This window comes from Aspergillus brunneoviolaceus (assembly GCF_003184695.1).
Source record: "Aspergillus brunneoviolaceus CBS 621.78 unplaced genomic scaffold BO95scaffold_8, whole genome shotgun sequence".
Classification (NCBI taxonomy): Eukaryota; Fungi; Ascomycota; class Eurotiomycetes; order Eurotiales; family Aspergillaceae; genus Aspergillus; species Aspergillus brunneoviolaceus.
Genome location: NW_020290738.1, coordinates 593,994 through 615,700, shown reverse-complemented (window position 1 = coordinate 615,700; position 21,707 = coordinate 593,994). Strand labels below are relative to the sequence as shown.

Below are 21,707 nucleotides of genomic sequence, written 5' to 3'. Positions count from 1 at the left end.
CTCTCTACTACCACCCCCTCATTCAATTGACCGATCCCAACCAACAACAACCACCATGTGCCCCCCCGCGATCATTGCCCCCTCCATTCTGAGCGCCGACTTCGGCACTCTGGGCAGCGAATGCTCAACCAAGATCGCCCAGGGCGCCGACTGGTTGCACGTCGACATCATGGACGGCCACTTCGTCCCCAACATCACCTTCGGAGCCCCTGTTGTTTCTGCAATCCGATCCCATGTCGCCCGTCCCACGGAAGCTCACGGCAAGGGAACATTTGACTGCCACATGATGATCGCGGAGGTGAGTTAGTCAAGTTTGTTGAACCAAACCTATCCCCAAAACACCTTGCCAAACGAACAAAACAATCAACCCACCCCCCCTTAAGCCACTCTCCTACCTCCCCCTATACCCCTCGAACGCAAATCAAGATCATCCCATCACTGACATCTACCCCCGAAAACACAGCCCCACAAATGGGTCAAAGAGTTCCAAAAGGCCGGCTGCGACCTCTACTGCTTCCACTACGAAGCCGCCGTCTCCTCGGTCGCGGCCACCGAACCCGCCGACAAGACCACCACCCGCCACACCTCCCCCAAGGAGCTGATCCGCTACATCCACGAGCAAGGCATGCAGGCCGGCATCGCCATCAAGCCCGATACCCCCGTGGATGTGCTCTGGGAGATTCTGGAGACGGAGGATGCGAAGGAGAAGCCGGATGTGCGTTTGGTCCCTACCTTGCCATGCACCTTTGAAAATCTCCCTCCACCATAAACCCTCAACCCCCCTTCAAACTTTTTATCCATTCTCCCTCCCTCCAACAACCGTACCCCCGCAACCCAAAATCGCTCACCCAAGACTAACACCCAAATCAAAAAATAGATGGTCCTCGTAATGACCGTCCACCCGGGCTTCGGCGGCCAGAAGTTCATGGCCTCGGAGCTGCCCAAGGTCAAGGCCCTGCGGGAGCGCTACCCGGACCTCAACATCGAGGTCGACGGCGGGTTGGGCGTGGGCACGATCGACCAGGCGGCCGAGGCGGGCGCCAATGTCATCGTCGCGGGGTCGGCGGTCTTCGGCGCCCAGGATCCCGCCGACGTCATCGAGAAGCTGCGCCAGGCGGTTAACAAGTATAGGAAAGAAGACGAGTAAATAATACCTTCAATCCCCCCCCCCTCCCTCGGTGTTGAAATAGAAGTCGTTTGGCATTATCTTTCTCTCTTGTGTGTGGATATACCATTAGCATAATGTTTCTTCTCTTGTTTGAATTGGGTTTCGAGTTTCTAATTGTTTATTTTCTTTTTCTGGGTTCTTACTTAGTTCTGTTGCTGGAACCCGTCGCAGTATGCTTTGACCCGGAGATGTGTGGAAGTAAAGAGATATGAAAGTATAATAGGCGAAGATCCTACTAGAGCTACGGTGTGGGCCTGGAGGCATGCAATTGATGACCATCTGCAATTTCTGTCGATGATAACGACGAGACAATGTCAAACATACAATCTCTGAATAAGAAAGGGGAAACAATAAGAAGAGAATAGAATCTGGTATCTGTACATGGTATGTAAAAGTTTCAAGCGATCATGCAGAAGGTGACACATGCACAAAGGCGGGAGCTAAAATGCTATCGTCCTGCGACAGAAACCCACAAATAAACATCCGCCTGGTCTAGTGGCTATCCTTGGTGGCTTCCGCCGTCGCCGATGCCGCCTCTTTCTGCTCGCCAACCTCGGGCTCTTCCTCGATGGTCTCCTCTTGGTTGGCTCCGGCCGCAACATCCTCACGGAGAGAGTTCAGCAGCTCCTGATGGCCACCGGAGATGGACTTGCGCAGATCATGGGCGACCTTGGCCTGCTCCTCGGGAGAGGTGGCCGAGACAATCGACCCCCGATGGTGCTCGACTACAGCGGCATCCGCGCGAATGTTGGCAGATGACTCTGCAGCCAACTCGGGAACTACCAACGGCGGTCGCTTGGGTCTAGTCTCCTCGGTGGCGGGCATCTCGATAGCCTCGGCTCCAGTTGCAGTGTCTTCCTTCCCAGCAGGAGTGTCCACGCTCGTCGTCGCAGTAGGCTCGGTCGGCTTCTGCTCGGCGGCAGCAGCAGCTGAAACGTTGCTGCTGTTAAACTTAGTATTGTTCTTCGCGTCGCCGTTCGTGGGTTGACCCTTGGCCTTGGCAGCAGCTTCCTCACTGGCCAGGCGCATGGCAGCCGTGGCAGACTCGTCCTTCGGAGTCTCCTTTGCAGGGGGGCTCTGGATCTTGATGGTGCTTTGTTTCACGGCGGGAGTTTCGGTGGTAGGTGTAGAGACGGTGGGAGTGGTGGATTCGGATTGCGCGACCGTGCCAGAGGCGAAGATGCTATCCATGGGTTGGACATTGTTGATTTGCATTCTGAGCTCGCCATATTCGTTCCAGTCTTCGACCTCTTCTAGATCCTATAGTATGAGACGATTAGTCCTCAGTCGGTTGTGTTTCGTAGATGGGTGAGAGAGGGGGCAAAGAGGGGGAGGCGTGTAATGCCCGCCACCCCCCGCGGTGGCCAGAAGCTATGCGGGGTACATACCCCAATAACGCTGCCAAATTTCACTAGGCCCGGCAGCTTCTTGCCCTTGGCGCGACGACCCCAGAGCTTGCGGGCTACATCGTTGGTTGCGACATCAATGGCCAGGAATGGTAGCTTGTTGGCTTTGAGAATCCGCTCCAGGGTTGCCGTTGCGGTGACGATGTGCGATGACCCCGCAGTAAGGGAGGTGAAGAGGTATAGATTGTTGTCTGAGTCTTCGAACATGGTGGAGAGGAAAGCGAAAGTCGGGACGGTCTGTTTTTAGGTACGCGTGTCGATAGAAGCGAGCTGAGCTGAGAGTATGGTGGTGGTGGTGATGGTGGATGATGCTGAAGGGAAAGTTGCGCAGGAGAAGAGAAAGATGATGATGATCGTTGCTGTCAATGGAGTGGAGGGTCCAGCTTGCCCGGTTTCCGCTTCTGGGACTGAACTGTCTCCGCTTTCCCTTTTCTTCAAGGTTCTCTTTTCCCCCCTTTTACTCCAACAACTGGACTCAAACGCAAACGCTTTCCCACCTCCGATCAAATTATTTTCCTTCTTTCACCGCCGCGGTACCGTACAAACCGAAAACTGCACCAAACTTGAAGGCTATTCCAAGTTGCTATGACGTGGCTCACGAATTTGGCCCCTTTTAACAAGATCACGTGGTGCTTTGGACCTTTCACCCTTTTTGTTCGAAGGAGGCCCCTTTTCTCTTTTCAGGTTATTGAAGTAGATCAAATTGATGAAAGAATTAATTCGAAACCGAAAAGGACAGATTAGACTATTTGTTGCGTGAACACCAACTAGTCGATCGATCGATCATATCAGTTCATCTATTTTGATGGAGAACAGCGCCAGGAAGAATTAGGAAGTCGGAGGTAGGAAAAAGAAGGCAAGGGATGCCCAGTCGACTATATATCGCAATTCGCATTCTGATTTAACCCACCTCCTCGAACTCAAGGCAAGCTTGGCCGATTGTGGGGGATCTGTCACCGTGTAGTGGCAAGTTGACGTCAGTCCGATGGCTTTCCGGACCGCCATCGGAACAAGAGCCATCAATTAATTACTTGCCGTAGGTTGTTTGGTTGTTGCGTCGCAGCGCTGAGAGCTCTCGCTTGAATTGATATACTTTTTGTAATCGTCATCTGGCTTCATTGCCAATCTACAAGGTTACTTGTCTTGTATATAAGTATATCGACTGCGAGCAAGTGCTGCCCCATCGTGCAGAAAGATGTCCCATCACTCCAGAGACTTCGCCCTTGATGTCATTCAGACCCATCACTGACTCCTCTGGTCACTGATTGTCCGCTTTTTTGGTTACCCATGACTTCATATCCAATGACTGATCGTCGGTAGCTTCCAGCATGTGCATCTCATCATGCAAACCTAAGACTTCAGAGCAAATTACTGATTGTAAATACACCACTCGGTCTCGGGTAAAATTCAACATCCGTAGACTTGCCTCGACAGTTCAATAACATGGCGGCAGATGCGTTTCTGTTCATCCTGACGCTGATTCTGTGGAAGGCTGCTGATTGTCGGTCATCCCTGTCCCTGTAGATGACAAGATGGGATTTGAATCCCAGAAAGTTGATGTTGCATCTGGAAAGTTAGCAGGGATTGCAGGTTTTGTGCCACCTCGAATCTGAATGATGGCGCTGTGCGAAGTGTCACATCCTACAATGTCCCACAGAATGGTTGGCGCCGCGACGCTATCTGTAAATGACTCGTCGCGCAGTGTTATGATTCAGTGGTTAGTCCAGATATCTATCGACGCCGGGATTGACCTTGCGAAGAACAAGATGACGATGTCACGCGATCTTCGGATGTGCTCAGTAGCTGACTTCAGGTATATATAGGAATTCCCCAACCGTGGCCGTCAATTGCAGTACAACCTGAAATGAGTTGATATGACCCTTCAGAATTCGGCACCGATCACATTTTCGAGGCTTCGACATGGTCCTTGAATTTGGTGCATTCATGCGACTGCAGAATGGTGTTGTCGGTAGAAGTGCCATTTGAAGCTCGGTTAGAAGCCTCTCGCACCGTTGGTTCATAGTATGTCAAGATAAAAGACTCGCTCGATGGAACCAGGATGACTTGCTGTATTGCAGACCGTCAACCGAGAAAATTTGTTTGCAGTGCAAAGGACACCTTAACTCACGTATCGACAGGAAGTTATCGATGCACTGGCGAGTCGACCACAGCATCCCACTGTCTATTAAGATCGTCTATCCACTCAAAGCTGGGGGCACAAAGTACCGAAAATCGCCTTAGAATAGCTCAAGGAAAGCGGCAATCACAAGTGCTGTACCGTGCATTGGCTTCCTATCGATTGCCTCAGACAAAAATGCTGCCTATGTGGCCATCGCCACGACAAATCATGTAGCGGGGCCTACGGTTGCCGAAGCGGCGTTTCACATATGCTCAGACATAAACATAGCCACACCGAGGCCGAAGCGACAGAATCTCGCAGCTCACTGCTCATCGAGGCGCAAGGCTTAGCAGAGCCCACAAACAAGAGGCCAGCTCCAGTTTACTCCGTATGATCAGCCGCGTCATCGGCGTATCCAGTGATGTGAATCGATGGAGCAGGGAGCAGAGCCTCTGGGCGCCGTGAGACGGCTAGCGGTCATAGCACCCATTCAGACCGAGCCAGCGGGACGGAGACTGGGAGTAAGTGGCTGACTCAAGCGCCATTCTAGAACGGAGGTCTTGAAGTGACGCCCGGACAGGCTCGGTGGTGGTGGTGGTGGTCGTAGTAGTGGTGTCGGGTACAATGAGATCTTTTGGGAAAAGACATCACAAAGCACACATCACACATCACACCACAAAGTTGGTTACTTTGCCCACCTGGCTTGGTAATCGGCACGGAGTGAGCGACAAGGCAGTCGGTCAGTCAGTCGATGGACATCATCAGTTCAGGCATCCGCGGGCTAGCCAGTTGGTAGCTGAAGTACTTGGGTACTGTACAGTACTTATTCCATCCCAGCAGTCTTCGACTTCGGTTTGTCTGACAAACCGTGCTTTAGATCTGAGCTTGTGGTCCTGGCTGTACAGGGATTCATGTTAAGGCATCATAATCACAATTTTCGCTTGGGCACGTGGGAAGTTGGGGGGGAGGGCGGTGGTTGGGAGAGAGAGAAAGAGAGAGGACTGAAGGAGATGTTGTCATGGGAGAGAGTTGGCAGCCATAAGCCTGGAAGGTAAGTTACCTCCACTCAGCTATCACCTAGATCTTCCCGATCAGACGACCCCCCGTCAAAATCCATTGACTATGAGCAAGTAAATCAATTCAGTCCCTCCCTCCCACTTTCCCTCCGCTCTGGAATCTCCCATGTCTAAATTTAACCTGACCTTATCCTGGAACTGTAGCCCTTCCAAGCATGAAACCAAGATATTGAAAACTTTCTTGCGTGCTACCAGAGTTGCATTTCTACTTCGTGATGGACAGTACGGAGTAGACTACTAATGCTGGAGGATGTGCATCCTGCATAGAAGCACCGATACTCGTAGTGAAGACCTACAATAGTTGATCCAAGTGTAAGGTCAATCAATCAATGCCAGCCTATCATCCACCCCCCCTCTCCTTGTTCTTCTTCCCCCTTTCGGGGCGAAAATCGCCGATCGCACCCCAAAGCCGTCTGGCGGCCCCCGCCTGGCGGCGCCGATCGTCTTTGGTGCTTGTCGAATGGGAGTGCTTTCTTTCTTGCAGAGAACCGATGAGATAGCGTCATGTTATTTTTTCTCTACAGTACTATTTTTGTCGGGGCCATTGTTGTTCCTTCCTACTATTTACAGTATGGAGTGAGTGAGTGAGTACAGTACGCTGTTCCCATCTCTCTTCTTTTAATCGTGTGTAGTGTTAGAACTGGAACTGCAACCTGATTACAGGGATGAAGAAAAAACAACACCAAATTGTAGTAGTTCTTCCAATCTATCTAGGTTTATCGGGCAGAAGACCATGCCCGGCCGGAAACAAATTTCATGGGTTTGGCCTCTGTTGCTCCTGAGAATAGTTTGCTCCTATGTAAATGAATACTCCTTTTCTGTCTCTGGCCTAGATAGTACTGAGTATGTGCTACGATTGAGAGGCTTGATGGGCAATCAGATGAAATTGGAACAATGCTGTCCCATCTAACATACCCCTCCCCCTCGTCCCTCCCCACTATCACACTGTTCATTTATGTTCATGCCAATTCAAGAAGCAAAATGTGGAGTAAACGTATTAGCTGTCGCATACGAGACTCCGACTTTGTTGGTCACCCCTCATTCCTCACCCCTCACCCCTCCTTGTTCTTCCACTTTGGTCATCGCCGAATAGGTGGGAAAAGGGGGAATGGACTTTGTCAACCGGTGTCAATTAGAGGAGGGTTAGTTGTCAATCTGAAAGCTCTTTAGAGCCCTATGCGCTCACACGCTGATTGGCTTGCTACTTGCACGAAAGGATGTCCTCAGGTACGATAATCAATAGCCGGTGTAAGTGCGAGAGAGTGCGAGAGAGAGAGAGAGGGGTGGGGAGGTGGAAGTGGGATGAATCATGAATGGCTTTTTGCCTATTAGGCCTTTCTCTTGTTGCCCGTTTTACTATGTAAGTCAAACCACACGGTTCGTAAGAAGTGCCGTTGATCTGGATTCGTTCCGCTCCATAATGTACTACTAGTTCAAGTTAGCAACAAAGTAGTTGTCATTTTGCCCCTCCTTGGATCATGTTTAATTTCCATTCCCAGGGACGCAACAGTCAAACAAACAACCAGCGGTGGCATTCGTGGCGGGTTTCATGGGTTGGCGGTGGGCGCTGAAACAACGGTTTGGACGATGGGATTGCGGCTTGACCGCCCAAGTAGCCGATAATAATAGACTGGTAGGAATAGGGGACATCAAGTTCTCGGTGAGGAAAGAAAAAAACCTTGGGCGGGGTGCTGTTTGAGAATCAATTAGTTTGAGCAAACTTCACAAACTTAGTTTTTTTCTTCGCTTGAGCTCAACCTGTCTCGAGCTTGCCCGTTCTACGTGGTAGTGTAGAATTGGTACCAGGTGGAAGAAGGGGAGCTTCTGATGCTACTACTGCGAAAGTGAAACGCCAACACACACAAAGGAGAGAGAAATCCAGAGATGTCTCATTCTCAGCACCAAGTAACTACGCAGTGCAGTGTCCACCGCCCTCCACGACGACAATCGATAGTTCGTACAATAGCGGAGAACCCGCCTCTGGAGACCAGTCACGTGGAGTCATGTGATCGCATAAGTTATTGTCTGGATTGGGGATTGGTGGCATAACTCCTGGCTCCTCTGGCGCCCCACTCTCAAAACTGATTCATCCGTCATCGATCCATAGTCTGGAGATCGGCCGGTTACGGCGCCCAGGGATGATCCGGGAGAAGAAAAAAAATTCCAGGAAGGCAGTTCATGAGAGACTTTCGTCGCTGGCCCGCTGTGGTCTCCCCGATAACCATAACGGGCTGTCTAGAATCCCGTGGATTTGATAGTCACAGATGACTGATCGTATTATTCTTAGGAAGGGCGGCCATGTGCAGATAACACTGAGGGAACCTTGGGTGATTTCCGCGTGGTACCGCGGGTTCGCTCCGGGAGAGAACCTCGAGTACCTGGATTGCTGCCCCTGGTGGCTAGCCAGCAACATACTCCGTACTTTTTTGCAACTTCACAAGCACCACGGGCTTGCGTTGATGGAATTCTTGAAGGTGATGCGGATGATGCTCGACTCGAGCTGCCACTTAGGTTGGTCTGATAGGCAGGCTCATCTAGAATGTACAGCGCTCCTGGAGGATAAGGCACAGCTTGCTTCAGGAAGAGGTATGTGCTCGACTTTTGTAAAAGATATTCGTCCCAAAGATGATAACATCAAGGGAACCTTTTCATCTCTCCTGTGAGCGCACCTCTCCCAACGGACGCTAAAACTAGCAGGTAGGAACAAGACTGACTAATGGAGGTGCGTCTCCGGGCAGCGAGGCACAGTCCCTTGATAGAGCCCATGGATGCTTACTTCGTGGCAGTGAAAGCGAACAATCACCAAGTGAGGGAGTACCTAAAGAAACCAATGAGGTGAAATTGCCCGAACGGGTGTAGCCCGCATCGACGTGGCAGCCGTCCAGTCGTTCCGAACTGGCGCAGCTGGTCTATCCTGGCATCCTGATTCCTGAGCAGGTGAGGTACGGAGATGACTGAGTACTGGGTACGTCAACGCCAAAGGATGTCGATGTACCGCCGTAGGCGCCTCCGTGGGCAAAAAGAGCGGGCGACGTAGGGGCGTCCCACCCGCAATGGAGACCGGGTGATGGGTGTATTTGGTACTGCGCCCCAAGGTACTTGGCTCCATACCTATTGTTCGACGGAACACACAGTACCCCGTACGGAATACGGAATACCTTAGCACTACCGTCTACAGGTGTATGAGGTCCACGATACTATACACTGTATCTTAGTTAGTACCTAGGTACCTACCTACTAGTCAGTATCTACTCCCGTGCACAGCATCCATCCATCATAACCAAACTAGCACTAAGTTAACTAATCAACCATTCGGATGACTGATCCAGGTCTCTCCAGCGCATCTGTCGTCCTGCTGGTCCGGGTGGAGGCTGCTGCCATCCGGTTCGCCGCCTCACTTTCGGGCACACACCGTGTTCGTCCATCCATCCATCCATCCAATCCGTCTTCTCTCTCATCACCAATGTATCCTGACCCAGTCTTGTAACCAGGCCACTTCGGGCTCTGTTGAACAGTCAGCGTGTCACCATCCTCTTTTCTCACTCTTTCCAATCCAGTCTCTTTTGGATAGTTCTTCTAGGGAGGAACATCCATGGCAAGAACATGGGCAGTTTTCCAACCACTTCAATTAGAACAATGGATTGCCTAAATAGCACTAGTGTTCTGATCACCATGATGCTATGGGGAAGGGAAGAGTATCCATAGCATTACTTTTCTTTTTTTTCCCGGTCTATCTATTTGTTCCTCTCGTCCTTGATACTGTCGAGGATTATTTTTTCTCTTTTCTTTTTCTTTTTCTCCTCCTCTACTATTCTTAATATTGTCTCGTTTCGCTTGTTGATGGTCTCTCCCTACGAATCTTTGCTTGTCTTGCTATGGGCGGGTAAAAGAATGTATGGGGAAGACAACCACAAAAGAATAAGCTCCTGAAGTGAACCAAGTATGTACTATGTAAATGAGATAGTCGACTTTCCAGAATAGTCGTAGTATAGAAAAGAAATTTAAGAAAATTTGGATAAATTATTGCTCCCAAAAAAATAAAAAGAAGAAAAACAAAAACAGAAGGATAAGGGATTTCTGCCCACCCTCTTCCCCTCCCAAGAGGGTCTGGAACCCCCATTGCGCCCTCCAATCCGGCCCTCCATCTTTGATCCCCGCCCAGTTTCAACCCTCTTGATGGAGGAAGCACTCCCAAACTAAACCTGCAACTTACTGCTTCCCCTTCTGACGGATCTTTTGCGCGCGCGCGCGCTCCCTCTCTAGCTCCCTCTCTCTCTCTCCCGATACTTCTCTCTTTTTTCATTTCTCTCTCTCTCGTTTTCTTTCTTCGCAATCCTCTTCTCCCTCCTCCATCATCTCTTCTCCCAATCCCAATTCTCAACCTTAGTTTCACCCTAGACCCTCTCTCCCGACCTAGTCAACCAAGCCCAAGCTGTGGGGATGGTAGATGCTCTATTAAATTGATAACCTCCCCTCCCTCCCTGATCTCCTCGTTCTTTATCGTTATCGTTATTCTCCTCGTCGCATAAATCTGGGATCCCCATATACTTTCTCCCACTTCCTCCTACTACCTACTCTTCATATACTCCATCTTTCTTCTTCCCACTCCTCATATTCCTAACCTTTTTCCACTCACATTGCTACTCTCCTGCAACCTACTCCTACTTTCCGGGAGTGCTTTCTCCTCATATCCTCTCTTCATTTTCTTTATACTATCTACTCTCTGGGGCCGCATCCGCGAATTCGTCCCCGCCAGCGCTACTCCTCCCCAACCCCTCATCAGCGACAGTCTTTCCTTACCTGTCTCAAAAATTCAGTCAGTCTCGTCTGATTTATCACCTATCCTGTTCAGTTCAACTTCTGTGGGATCAATTTGTTAACATTTTGTTTCTGCAGAGAACCCCTCCTATCCCTTCCAGTCACTTGATACTGATAGCAGCCCTCCTTTGCCCCACGTGATAAAAGGCGACACGCAAAGAGAGGATCTCCCCACCCACTATGGCTGGCACCATGGCCGACGACGAACTGTTCACACGGGCTATCTCTGGGTATCGGGACGCTTTTTTGGTTCGACACTCCCACCTTCCGGAATCCGAGCGGAATCAACTTTGGAGTCAGCGGTTAAGTCAGTTCATGACCACCACGGCCTCTTCGTCAGCTTCCCCCTTCGATGCCTCCTCCAGCTATCGCCCGGTTCCCGGCTCTGGTGTCTCCGAAGACGACAGCGCTGCTTTGGAGAAGTCTGGGAAAAGGACGCGACAGGATACCCCCCGGACTCTGCCTGGCTCTGGTCTCCCCCCACCGAAACGACGAGTCACCGTACGTGAATCATCTTGGTCTTCTACTCCCGCCTTCTATTCATGTCTTCGTCCTTTCCCATTCTGTTCTCCTCGCGTTACTCCATGACCTCACTGTCTCTCTCTTCCATCTCCCGACAACAGTCCCTGGATTGACAAATGGCAGACTCCGGAACCTCCAGTGACCGTCGACTTGACACGCGAGTTGTCTCATGCTTCCTCCCCGGCGGCCCCTGAGACAGCTCGGCGCTTGTCAAGAACCAATTCACGGAAGGATACCGCGGCTACTTTCTCGGGTCCTGGGTCCTCGCGACAAACGGCCATGGTCCGCTCACAGAGTCAGCAAACGCCGGTTTCACACCGCCCGTCGCTGGCCGCCACCAATGTGAAGGGACATCGGCACTCTTATGGACCTCAGCGCGTGCAGCGTCGGCTTGACCATGTGAACGAATATACCCCCTCGGAGTACGCCAAGCAATACTTGGGTGACTTCCAAGGCCAAGGAAACATTTCGGCTCTCTCCATGGCGCTTTCGGCGGATCCCGCGCTCTCTGGATTTGACCAACAAAGGTCGCAGTTAGTTCAGGCCCAGCCTGAGCTGATGGCCGACTTCGCCACCTTGGCAAACCCCACGATGGTTGACCATCCGGCCGCGGTGGAGATGAGCAGAAGTACTACCACAGACTCGCTTTGCGGGGGGTTTGGCATGATGAGGTTTGATTCCTCCGGACCAAATCTTGATTCTACTTTCTCTTTCTCTGTGCCTTCAACCGAGTTCATGCCTTCCAGTTCGCCGATGAATGTTCCCTTTCCCACCAGTTTCAACCCCCTGCACCAAAATCCCACTCATGATCTCGCGTTCTCCTACCCTGACTCCGCTGCCCCAGTCTCCTTCTCTTGCTCTGCACCCTCTTCTACCCCCTTCTACTCTCCCATTTCCACTTTCTCCGCATCTCCAGCGACGGAGATGAAGCCCTCATTATCTACTGAGAATGACAGTCCCTCATCCCTTTCCCAGCCCTCCAGAGCAGCGCGCAGAACCCAAGAACAGATTGTGCAGGGCGCTCGCCCTATTGCTCCCAAAGCGGAGCCTCAGAGTAGCTCACCACCCAAGGTGGGTGAGCAGCATAAGATGATCAGGATTTCATCTTGCGATGGGACGGCTAAAGAGGTGGCCGCTATCCCCAAAGCTTCGATCCAGCGGCCCACGCGCCCGAAAACGTATTGCAACATGTGCAATGATCAGCCGGACGGCTTCCACGGGGAGCACGAGCTGCGTCGGCATATCGAGCGGGTGCACGCCGTGGTTCGCAAGGTTTGGGTTTGTGTTGACATTTCTCCTGACAAGACCTTCCTGGCCAATTGCAAGGCCTGCCGCAATGGCAAACGATATGGTGCTAATTATAACGCCGCGGCTCATCTCCGTCGAACCCACTTCAACCCCTGCCAACGCGGTCGGGGTGGCCGTGGCAAAGATAGCGAGAAGCGCGGCGGCAAGGGGGGTGGTAACCACCCACCCATGGACGTCTTGAAGCACTGGATGGTGCAGAAGACCGAATTTGTTGTGGGCAACGCTCCGAGTTTCAATAACCAGGAATCACTAGGGGATGATCTGACGGCCGCACCGCTGGTGGTTGGCGCTGAAGATGTACAATTCTCTAGTCTGCCTCTGGCAGCGGCTGACGAGATTTCTTCTCAAGTCTTAGAGACCGCCCTCATTGACGGGTATGACCCCATGGTTACGTTCCCTGCGATGGGCATGGAGATTCCCTTGGATCCGACGCCTTGCTATTTTGAATCTCCCACGCTCCCCCCTGAGATTGACTCGTATGTGTGATCGTGCGATCTGCTAGGCGCTCTTTATCACCTCAGCATTAATCTTGCATTTTTGGGCATTTTCTCTCATCTTCTCTGTTTGATCTCTTGGCATCTCAGCCTGATGTGATACTAATTCTTCGGCTTTTGGCATTTCTTATCTTGCGGGATCTTCTTGTCTATGATTCTTTCTCCTAGCCCCATTTTTTTTTCTCTTCTCCCGCCACTTATTCTTCTTTTCTCTTTGGGTTCTCTTTGCTACCCTCTTCTTTTATCTTTCAGACACCAAGGGTCGATCTCGTCGCCCTCTAGGCCGCCCTGGGGGCGCGCCACGACATAATGTGTGATGAGCAGACAGTCAACCCGACACAGAATCCTGAATATATTGATTTACTGAATACAATGTCCCGAAGAAATATCCAGAAGCACCCTGCTTTACTCTCCTAGTCTTAGCGGTCTAGGGTAAGGCAGGGGGGCGACTGGCCGACCCACTATACCTGGTGCTTGGTACTTAATTTGGACTTACTACTAATTATACACATTGGACCGATGTTCACGAGACTCCGAGTGCTGGTGATGGCGGTGACGCCCAGTGGCTGGATAGGTGGCGGGGAGGGCGTGTCGGCGGCACAGCCGGAGAAGAGAAACGATGAGCATGGGACGCTGTCTGGCACTAGCCCCCTAACATTGCTATTTTTCCTCAACACCAAACAGGATTTCTGCGGAAGGTGGCACTAATGACTGAAGCAACCTTTCCGTTCACCTGCACTTTAGGCCTGACTATGACGCTCACTGAGCGGCGCGGAAGCGTGGGGTGATTGCGCAAAAGCGCGTGTCAATCCCGAACTGCCCCGTTAGCGATTTCAAAGACAACTAGATACTTAAGCGCTGTTGATCAGTTTGAAACATGCTAGTCATATGACTCTCAATAAGCCGTGTACAACAACAGTATTTTCGTATCTCTTTCTTGCTTCCCAGCCCGCCTGTCCCTATCGCCCTTGCGAACACCTGGCGCTAATAAATTAGCGTTCTCTGCTGCTGCTTGTCTCAGTTCAGAAAAGCCCCAGGAAAAGGAAGTCACCCAGAAAAGCGGTAATGAAATCAATATGTCAATATGTCAATAGCCTGACTATCCATCGGCCGAAAATGATGATGATAGTCTACCATCCACCGCTTCAACGTCGTTTCCGGGTGCTTGCCCTCTCATCCGGTGTTTCTGCGCAGTAAGCCTAGGAGCGCTTTGCTGAAGTCCAAGTGTCTAATGCCATCGAGACACCGGTTAAACAGCGATGCTTTCCCATCAGTCTATCAGAACTATGATGATATTATCCTTGATCGGAAGCAACAAGAGTTGCAGGCGTATCGTACGCGCGTCGATCGACCTGCGCAACGGACGTACCACCGCTCAACGTTGTGAGGTAAATGCAGGTGTCGCTTGATATAAGGCCTAATCGAACCAAGTCTTTCGTTATATCAGTCTTTGACCTGAGTCTACAGCTGGGCATCGACTTGGTTTGATGGTATAATAGGTCTGTGTTACGATGCATCCCGGGTCACCATGGAATGGAGGTTTTACCAGTGGCAAGTCGGGTATGCAAACGAGTCTTATAGCTCTGATTGTACAGTATAGTGGATGCAAGAGTAGACTGATGCGTCGCTCTATCTCCACACATCCTCCCTGGTAATTTAGACTGCAAGTCGCTGGGAACTTGCCATCGAGGGCCCAACGAGAGACAGGCGATAATAGATATAGTTCGAGGACTACATCCGAACATAGAGGATGAGGTTCGCAAATCATGATACTACCTTATCCATCTACCTGTCGACACCACCTCCCCCCCCTCCCGCGGCCTCAATCCCCTTCATCCTCCGCTCCGCCTCCCGCGCCACGCTCCGAACACCCTCATCTTCCCCTTCCATCCCGGCCACCTCGCCAAACCTTTCCCTCCACAGCCCCCACCGCTCCCGACAGAAGCCATGCTTCCCCTTCCACAGGGGCCCGCCGCGACCTCTCGCCCCCACCCCCGGCCCAGCCGCATACTCCTCCTCCCACCCGTAGATCTCCGCCCCGAGCACCTCCACCCACGCCGCCGCCGCCGGCACCCACGCCGCGAGGGGATCCTCCGGCGCCATCTGCTCCCACGGCGTCTCCAGCGCCCGCCGCAGCGTCACGAGCGCGAACCACGCGTGCGCCCGGAAGCCCGGCTCGCGGGTGGCGACCAGCCGCGCGACCAAGCGATTCACGTTCACGATCCCGGCGATCGCCGCGGCTCGCTCCCCCTCTGTCCCCTTGTTCTCTGGGACGGAGTCGTTCCACCGGTGGCGGATCTCCCAGCCCAGCATCGGTAGGTCTTGCCAGACGCGCATGTCGTGAACGGTTAGCGGGCTTTGGGCGTCTTCAGCTTGATCGGCTGCTCTGGGTGCGGGGGCGTCCGGGAGATGGGATAGAGCTGTGAGTAGGTCCACGAGCTTGTCCTGGTGCGCGGGGGTTTGGGTGGCGAGGTCCAGGATTTGGCGCCATAGGTGGGCGAGGTTGTCTTCGAGGGATTCTCCGGAGGCTGGAGGGGATAAGGTGGTTGCGGCGATGGTGGTGGCGGCGGCGGAGGGGGAGGGGGGCTTGCTGTCGGCGAGGTAGGCTTGGAGGATTGGGTGGTAGGGGTCCTGGTCTTTGGTGGAGGTGCCGCTTGAGTCGGCCTGGTGGATGGGCATGGTGTCTTTGTTCTATATAGTGTATTCTTCTATGGTGTATGGAATGGGAAGACGAGACGGGTAACTTATCTGAGAATCTTTTACTTGATCAATCTAATTTATAGGCAGGGGACAGAGTAATGACAAAAGCCAAGGCTGAGGTAGATCTGGCCAGATATTTAGATACGGGTTATCAGGATAGGGAGTTTCGGAGGGAAACAGGGAATAGATAGGTTAGCTGCTTTAGTGACGCTCTTCTAATCTAAGTAAAGGTTGTTATCATGGATATAGAGGAGCGTTAGTCTATACAATTACAATGGTTTGGAGACGTCAGTCACGTGAACCAAACCAATGTTCCAATGCGCATACAGATTACGCTCACGTGCTGCCCTCGCACTGTTAGGTACCTAGGTAGTTATGTGCATAAATCCCTATCGAGAACATTCAGCTGCACGAATCGGGTAAGCAGGCGGGATAAACCGTAGGATGCAGACAATTCACGAATGGTCCATTGGACCAGCAGGCTGCCAAGTTACCTTAACTTCGCAGTATCAGTATCACACAGCGTCTGGAACCATCCATGATCTGGGGGGCAACGAGAGCCCGTGTCTGGGCACTGTCATTGGAATCGGGAAGAAAAAAGAGGGTCTCTGGGACCCAGTGACGATGAACGCTCGTGGCTGGTGCCTAAGCGGTCTGCGGGCTGCGGTGTGCAAAGGAAAAGGGTTTTCTTTTGGTTGCTTTCTTTGGGTCCCGTAGGGCTGCGTGCTGGGCGGAGGTTGGATTGCGGTGTGGCTGAGTTGCGGTCCACCCAAAGTCGAGTTTCTAATGGTATGATTCTGTCTGTACCTGATACCGTTCAGTAATTTATTAAGGACTGGAAGTATGTGTAGGTAGTAGATGACTACTAGGTACCATTCGACTGGGAATTACAAGCAAGATAAATAAGCGCCGAGGGTGAAACCACTGCGTCATTCATACCGAGTGAGTTGCGAATTGATGGCGGAATCCTGAAGATACTACCTATGTAACAGCCATCTTCAATGGAGACGTTCAATAAGTTAATCAATAATACGTGTGGGGGCGGGCTCACGATTCAAATTGGCTCGTGGTCGCCTGGTGCTTGCCGCCGCAGATGCATTGAGAGAGGGTTGAAACCATACGAATACGGCAAGACCACTGCAGCCAGCAGGTGAGGGAAGGGGGAATGATACCATACCATACAACTCCATACGTCGGTGGTATTGACTAAGAAAGAAAGTAAGCCTGGCGGCCTCAGCCTCGTTGCATGAGTGAGTGAGCTCAGCCATCAATCATCGCCAGTCTTCTTCTTCCTCCTCAACTTCCTCCTCTTTCTCTTCTCTCCGTCCCTTTTATCCTGCACACTCAATCAATCCCTTTTTGGTTCTGATCTTCTCGCCCCCCTTTTCTTCTCTTCTGCTTAAGTTATTTGATCTGACATACCTCGAGTCTTTCACTCTCCTTCTTCTCTCTCTCTCTCTCTCTCTCTCTCTCTCTCTCTCTCGCTCGCTTTCTCTGTCTTACTTCCGTCCATCTTACTCTTGGCGTAATCTTAGGTATGTTCCACTTTCTGTTATTATTGGTTCTCTCAGCCACTTGGTTCCTCTTTTTCCCTTTAACCCCCCCCCCCTTCTGGCTCTCTCTGGCCCTCTCAAACCCGCCCGGCCGGCTTCCACTCAATTCACTCACCACTCTTTCGCTCACTCATCTGAAGCCGTCTTCCCGAACTCTCCGTTCTTTCTTCCTTCTTCCAAGCTTTCTCTCCGCTGACCATCATTGCTTCGCATCTCTTGGTTCTCTAGATCCCGTTCTTGTCACCATGTCTCAACAAGGATACTACAACGGTCCTCCTCCGCCGCAGCAGGCGTAAGTCCTTTCCCCTTCCCTCGTCCATTGCGCCCGGTATCTTGGCCTCCGTGCCTCCTGTCGCGCCCCCGGCCTTTCCTCTTATCCAGACAACAATGGCGGATCCAACCCGACAGACTTGTCGAGCACCATGAGGGTCATGTCCAACTGGTCATGCAATTTCCCTGTTTTGCGCTCTCCCGACCAGTTTATCTTGGGGACTGATCCCGACCACCTCATCGTGCGCGACAACTGTTAACTCATCGCCTCCCTACAGTTACGGCCAATATCCCCCGCAAGGTTACCAGCAGGGTTACCCTCCTCAGGGCGGATACCCCCCTGGCCCTCCTCCCCAGGGCTATGCTCCTGTACGTTGCGACTCGAGATCATGCCACTGATTGTCACTAACCGTACCCTTCCAGCAACCCATGCAGTACCAGCAGCAACCCCCTCCCCAGCAGAAGGACCGCGGCTGTCTAGGAACTTGGTAAGCGATCCACTGCATTGCCCTCTCCAGTCCCGCCAGAATCTCTTACTAACATTTGTCTTCTGCTCAGCTTGGCTACTCTGTGCTGTCTGTGTCTGTGCGAAGAGACCTGCGAGTGCTGCTTTGACTGCATCGAGTGCTGTGAAATGTGCTAGACGCCATGATCGATCCATGACCCCCTCCACCTCCTTGTTAAACGAAACGAACTTCCTCCCGATAATGGCGTTGCTGCTTCTATTACACCCCCGACTACGACCGCCACTCCCGCTTACACACCACTAGACCGCTCGAGTTGTTTAGCTGAAAAGGGCGCCGGGAATGAGGGGGCCGTTCAGCGTGGGTGCGGCAGCATTTTTTGTCGCGGTCGCGCCGCACGGGCCTCGCTCCTGGATAATTTCCTATTTTCTTATGTTCTAATCTCATATGTTGCACTGCTTGATTTGTGGAACTGCGGTTTTTTTGTTGTACGGTGATTTGTGTGATTTATTCTGGCTGGGAATCAAGCTCTAGGCTCTTGAGGTTGTGCCCGTGAGAGAAGGTTCCAGAACAACCGGCCTCCTGCATAGCCGCATGGCACTTAATTCATGATTACCTTTTACTGTTAGTTTGGTATCTGCTGAGCGTGCGCATCGAGCTCGTTTCCCTGCGCTGTTGTTACTGTGGTGGTCTTTTGCTTCGTCCAGTGTCCGTTAAAAGTGACGTCGGTAATCTTGGCTGTGTTGGCATTGGTTTGTGACGAGTAGATATCTCAGTTGCGGATCGGCCTTTTCGTCGCTTCACTACGATCCGACCTCCAAGGCTAAGTACGGACGAAACAGAACCATTTGCGCGACTTGGGGAGTACTTGGGAACTTGTTGTGGATGCTAGTGTGGCCACTTCTGATTGTAACAACCGATATGCCTTCGTCTCGAGGTGATCATCTAGAGCATGTGATCTGTCGACTGATTTTCGACTCCCATGATGTCATGTGCGTTGGAATATACTCAATCGCGTAATTCAAACCATCACCGTGGACTTTTGGATGTTGAACGCAGCCAAAGAACCGGATAGGCGAAGTCGAACTCGTCACCGGACCATAAGACGATTCAAAACGAAGCAGTTGCCTTTTGTATCTATCCATCTTGGTTGGATAACTACCATGAGTATGCGGTTATCACTACTACCTACTCACTATCAAAATCAAACCTGAGGAATCAACTCTCGTCTATTCTCTCTCTCTCCTTGATGTTCTAATTTGTGGCGACTTGAATACATCCTGTATCTATCTGGCTATGCACAACTGACCAGATGTGTATGTTCTGCAAATACCCATATGTTCAGCACATACCCATATGTTCAGCAGATCCACCCCCTCAAATCGGGATATCAGAGGATGAACTCGGCCAAGAGAGTTACTTTTACTTCCTAAATTGTGGAAATACTGAGTAACTACAGGCTCAGATGTGAAATCATAGACGGCAAGTTTTTACGCCGATTGGGAAGCGAATCACGCATGAATTCGAAGTCAAGGTTCATATACTTTGTCATTAGGCATCAGAAGTCTTCGCTAAATAGCTTACTAACCATAAAGTCGGGTAAGTAAAGTGATTGATAAGTAGTGCTCCGGGGTAAGTTGTCACATCTCCAACCTTGGCCCATGATAATGCCGCCGCGCGTAGGCGTACCAATTCCCCACCCCGAGGATGAGCATGATGACCAGCACGACGGAGGCGTAATCTGTTCGATTCCCGAATGGGTGTCCTAGTCAGTATATTGTCTGGGTGAAGGGTGAATCTTGGTTGGGGTGGGGGGAGATATAGGGGAGGGAATTGCTGGACGGGTTTATTTTTTATTTTTTACTTTTTTGCTTTTTCCCTGGTGGAAGATGTTGAGAGGGAGAGAGACCGGGGCAACGTACTCATATTCCCCCCCGTGACCGGAAACTCGGTGGGAAAGGTGAAGAAGATGGTGATGATGATCGCCCAGAGGATGCAGACCACGTTGCACAGGTAGCCCAGCGCGTGGGGTACCTTGAAGGTCCGGTCTGGCGGGAGGTAGTCGGGGCTTCGGCGGCGGGAGAGGAGGAGGGCCGCTGGGATGGCGTAGGAGATCTGCGCGACGACTACCGTTGTGCTTATGAAGGCGTTGAAGGCTTTTTTTTTTCTCTCGTTAGCTGTGTTTGGTGGTGGATGGTTTGGGGAAGGGGGGAGGAGGGGTAGGCGGACCGGTCGTGGAGCAGACGTAGACGATGCCTACGAGGAGGACGGCGACGCCGTCGAGGAGAAGAGAGTAGACGGGCACGCCTAGGGAAGGGTGGATGCTGGCTAGCCGGCGGGAGAAGAAGAGGGCGTCGTCGCGGGCGAAGGACCAGGTGAGCCGCGAGGCGGTCTGGTGGACGGCGTTCAGGGCGACCAGGGAGACGACGAAGAGCGCGGCCATGAAGATCGTGGCGGCTACCGGGGAGTGGGTGGCTTTCTCCCAGACGAAGAAGATGGGGAAGCTGTTGTGTGTGTCCCATGGGATGTTGTTAGTGGATTGCTTGACAGGCGGGCGGGCGGGCAGGTGGGGTGGGATATCTTGGAAGAAGCTCACCCCGTGGGACTGTCGAGAGAGGCTTGGATGTTGTTGTAGCTGTACAGTATGGCAATGGCGAACGGAAACGCCGTCAGTAAGCCCACGATGACGGTCACAATCACTGCCTTGGGGACGATGCGCTCCGGGTCGAGACATTCTTCAGCCAGGTGGAGGGTGGCGTCGAGGCCCGAATACATGAACTGCGGCGTGGAGAGGCCGGTCAGGAAGGAGATGCCGTCGGGCCAGCCGCCGGATCCGTTGACGAATTCTCCCCAGGTATGAGACGAGCTGACGTGCGCTGCGGAGCGGGATGGACAGGTGATGGTGAGGGCAAGGAAGGTTGAGATGGAGAGGAGGACTGTAGCAAATGGGATTGGTCATGGTCAGCGTCAAGTTTACTTCACCCGTAAAGGAAGGCATGCACTTACAGCCCAGGTTATAGATCCACAGGGTCTTGTTGGTCAGGAAGATGTTGTAGGCGACCATGATGCCGTTCAACAGCTGATACACCAGGAAGTAATGCCAGCTCTTGGTCTCATACTCGGGCTGCCACCGGATGACAATCGCCATGAGCACGTTGGTCGTGGACAAGGCGATGGACGCCCCGAGGGTGATCCACGCAAATAGGGCAGCGATGCCACTGGTGTATGACAGGACCTTGCTCCAGCGCTTCGAGGCCAGAATTGACGTGAAATGATATTGTCCTCCCGCCGTCGGGTAGACGCTCGCCAGCTCGGCCAAGGTGATGCCCGTGCAGAGCATCGCAAGGAAGACGACGATGATGCCATACAGTAGCGAGACGGAGCCGCCTGACTGAATGGCAATCGAGAAACTCGCAGCTATCGCCACCCAGCTGTTGGTATTGTTGTACCCCATGGCGATGATGCTGAGGATACTGAAATTCCGCTTCATATGCGCATCCGGCACGCCCGTGATAGCAACATGGCCCTTGGCCATATCGACCTCGGGGTCATAGGAGGCCTCATGATCCGCTTTGGAAGAGGATCGCTTAGGGTTGTCTGACTCCATTATTTCTCAAGTGTGGTTCTTGGTCAAGAAACGATGTGGGGAGGGGTGGAATGAAGAGTGCCAAGGGAGGAGCCATTCCATTATATGGCATCTTCCATCCTTCTACAGTACACATGACTTTTGCCTCCATACTTACTTACCTTGGAAGAAAGCCACAATATGATAAGCGAGGTTAGTAGTTTGATAAGATTCCTGGGGTGGG

At 52.1% G+C, this 21,707-nt stretch overlaps 6 protein-coding genes across 6 annotated transcripts; 3 read left to right on the top strand and 3 right to left on the bottom strand.

Annotated features, from left to right (window-relative positions):
• On the top strand, positions 1–1,533 carry BO95DRAFT_470964 (ribulose-phosphate 3-epimerase RPE1). The gene is made up of 3 exons (XM_025589553.1): positions 1–298; positions 464–715; positions 878–1,533. The coding sequence occupies exons 1-3, from the start codon at positions 56–58 to the stop codon at positions 1,145–1,147; spliced, it is 765 nt and encodes a 254-aa protein (XP_025446226.1). The 5' UTR covers positions 1–55; the 3' UTR covers positions 1,148–1,533.
• Positions 1,534–1,553: 20 nt separating this feature from the next.
• On the bottom strand, positions 1,554–2,970 carry BO95DRAFT_271280 (uncharacterized protein). Its single transcript, XM_025581586.1, has 2 exons — positions 2,557–2,970; positions 1,554–2,428 (listed from the first exon to the last, which is right to left on the bottom strand). Exons 1-2 carry the CDS (start codon positions 2,779–2,781, stop codon positions 1,661–1,663), a joined length of 993 nt encoding a protein of 330 aa, XP_025446225.1. The 5' UTR covers positions 2,782–2,970; the 3' UTR covers positions 1,554–1,660.
• Positions 2,971–10,767: 7,797 nt separating this feature from the next.
• Positions 10,768–12,903, top strand: BO95DRAFT_460088 (uncharacterized protein; the record flags this gene model as incomplete). Its single annotated transcript, XM_025588706.1, has 2 exons — positions 10,768–11,088; positions 11,233–12,903. 2 exons carry the CDS (start codon positions 10,768–10,770, stop codon positions 12,901–12,903), a joined length of 1,992 nt encoding a protein of 663 aa, XP_025446224.1.
• Positions 12,904–14,732: 1,829 nt separating this feature from the next.
• Positions 14,733–15,428, bottom strand: BO95DRAFT_339727 (DUF3632 domain-containing protein; the record flags this gene model as incomplete). The annotated part of the gene is made up of 1 exon (XM_025581955.1): positions 14,733–15,428. A coding segment is annotated over one exon (696 nt), but the record flags the coding sequence as incomplete, so codon positions are not given.
• A 1,586-nt stretch (positions 15,429–17,014) lies between these two features.
• Positions 17,015–18,124, top strand: BO95DRAFT_271098 (uncharacterized protein). Its single transcript, XM_025581585.1, has 4 exons — positions 17,015–17,456; positions 17,713–17,803; positions 17,858–17,922; positions 17,993–18,124. The coding sequence occupies exons 1-4, from the start codon at positions 17,149–17,151 to the stop codon at positions 18,075–18,077; spliced, it is 549 nt and encodes a 182-aa protein (XP_025446222.1). The 5' UTR covers positions 17,015–17,148; the 3' UTR covers positions 18,078–18,124.
• A 1,166-nt stretch (positions 18,125–19,290) lies between these two features.
• On the bottom strand, positions 19,291–21,561 carry BO95DRAFT_506844 (putative choline transport protein). The gene is made up of 5 exons (XM_025591220.1): positions 20,905–21,561; positions 20,495–20,834; positions 20,128–20,402; positions 19,821–20,054; positions 19,291–19,639 (listed from the first exon to the last, which is right to left on the bottom strand). Exons 1-5 carry the CDS (start codon positions 21,503–21,505, stop codon positions 19,539–19,541), a joined length of 1,551 nt encoding a protein of 516 aa, XP_025446221.1. The 5' UTR covers positions 21,506–21,561; the 3' UTR covers positions 19,291–19,538.
• Between the last annotated feature and the right edge of the window lie 146 nt (positions 21,562–21,707).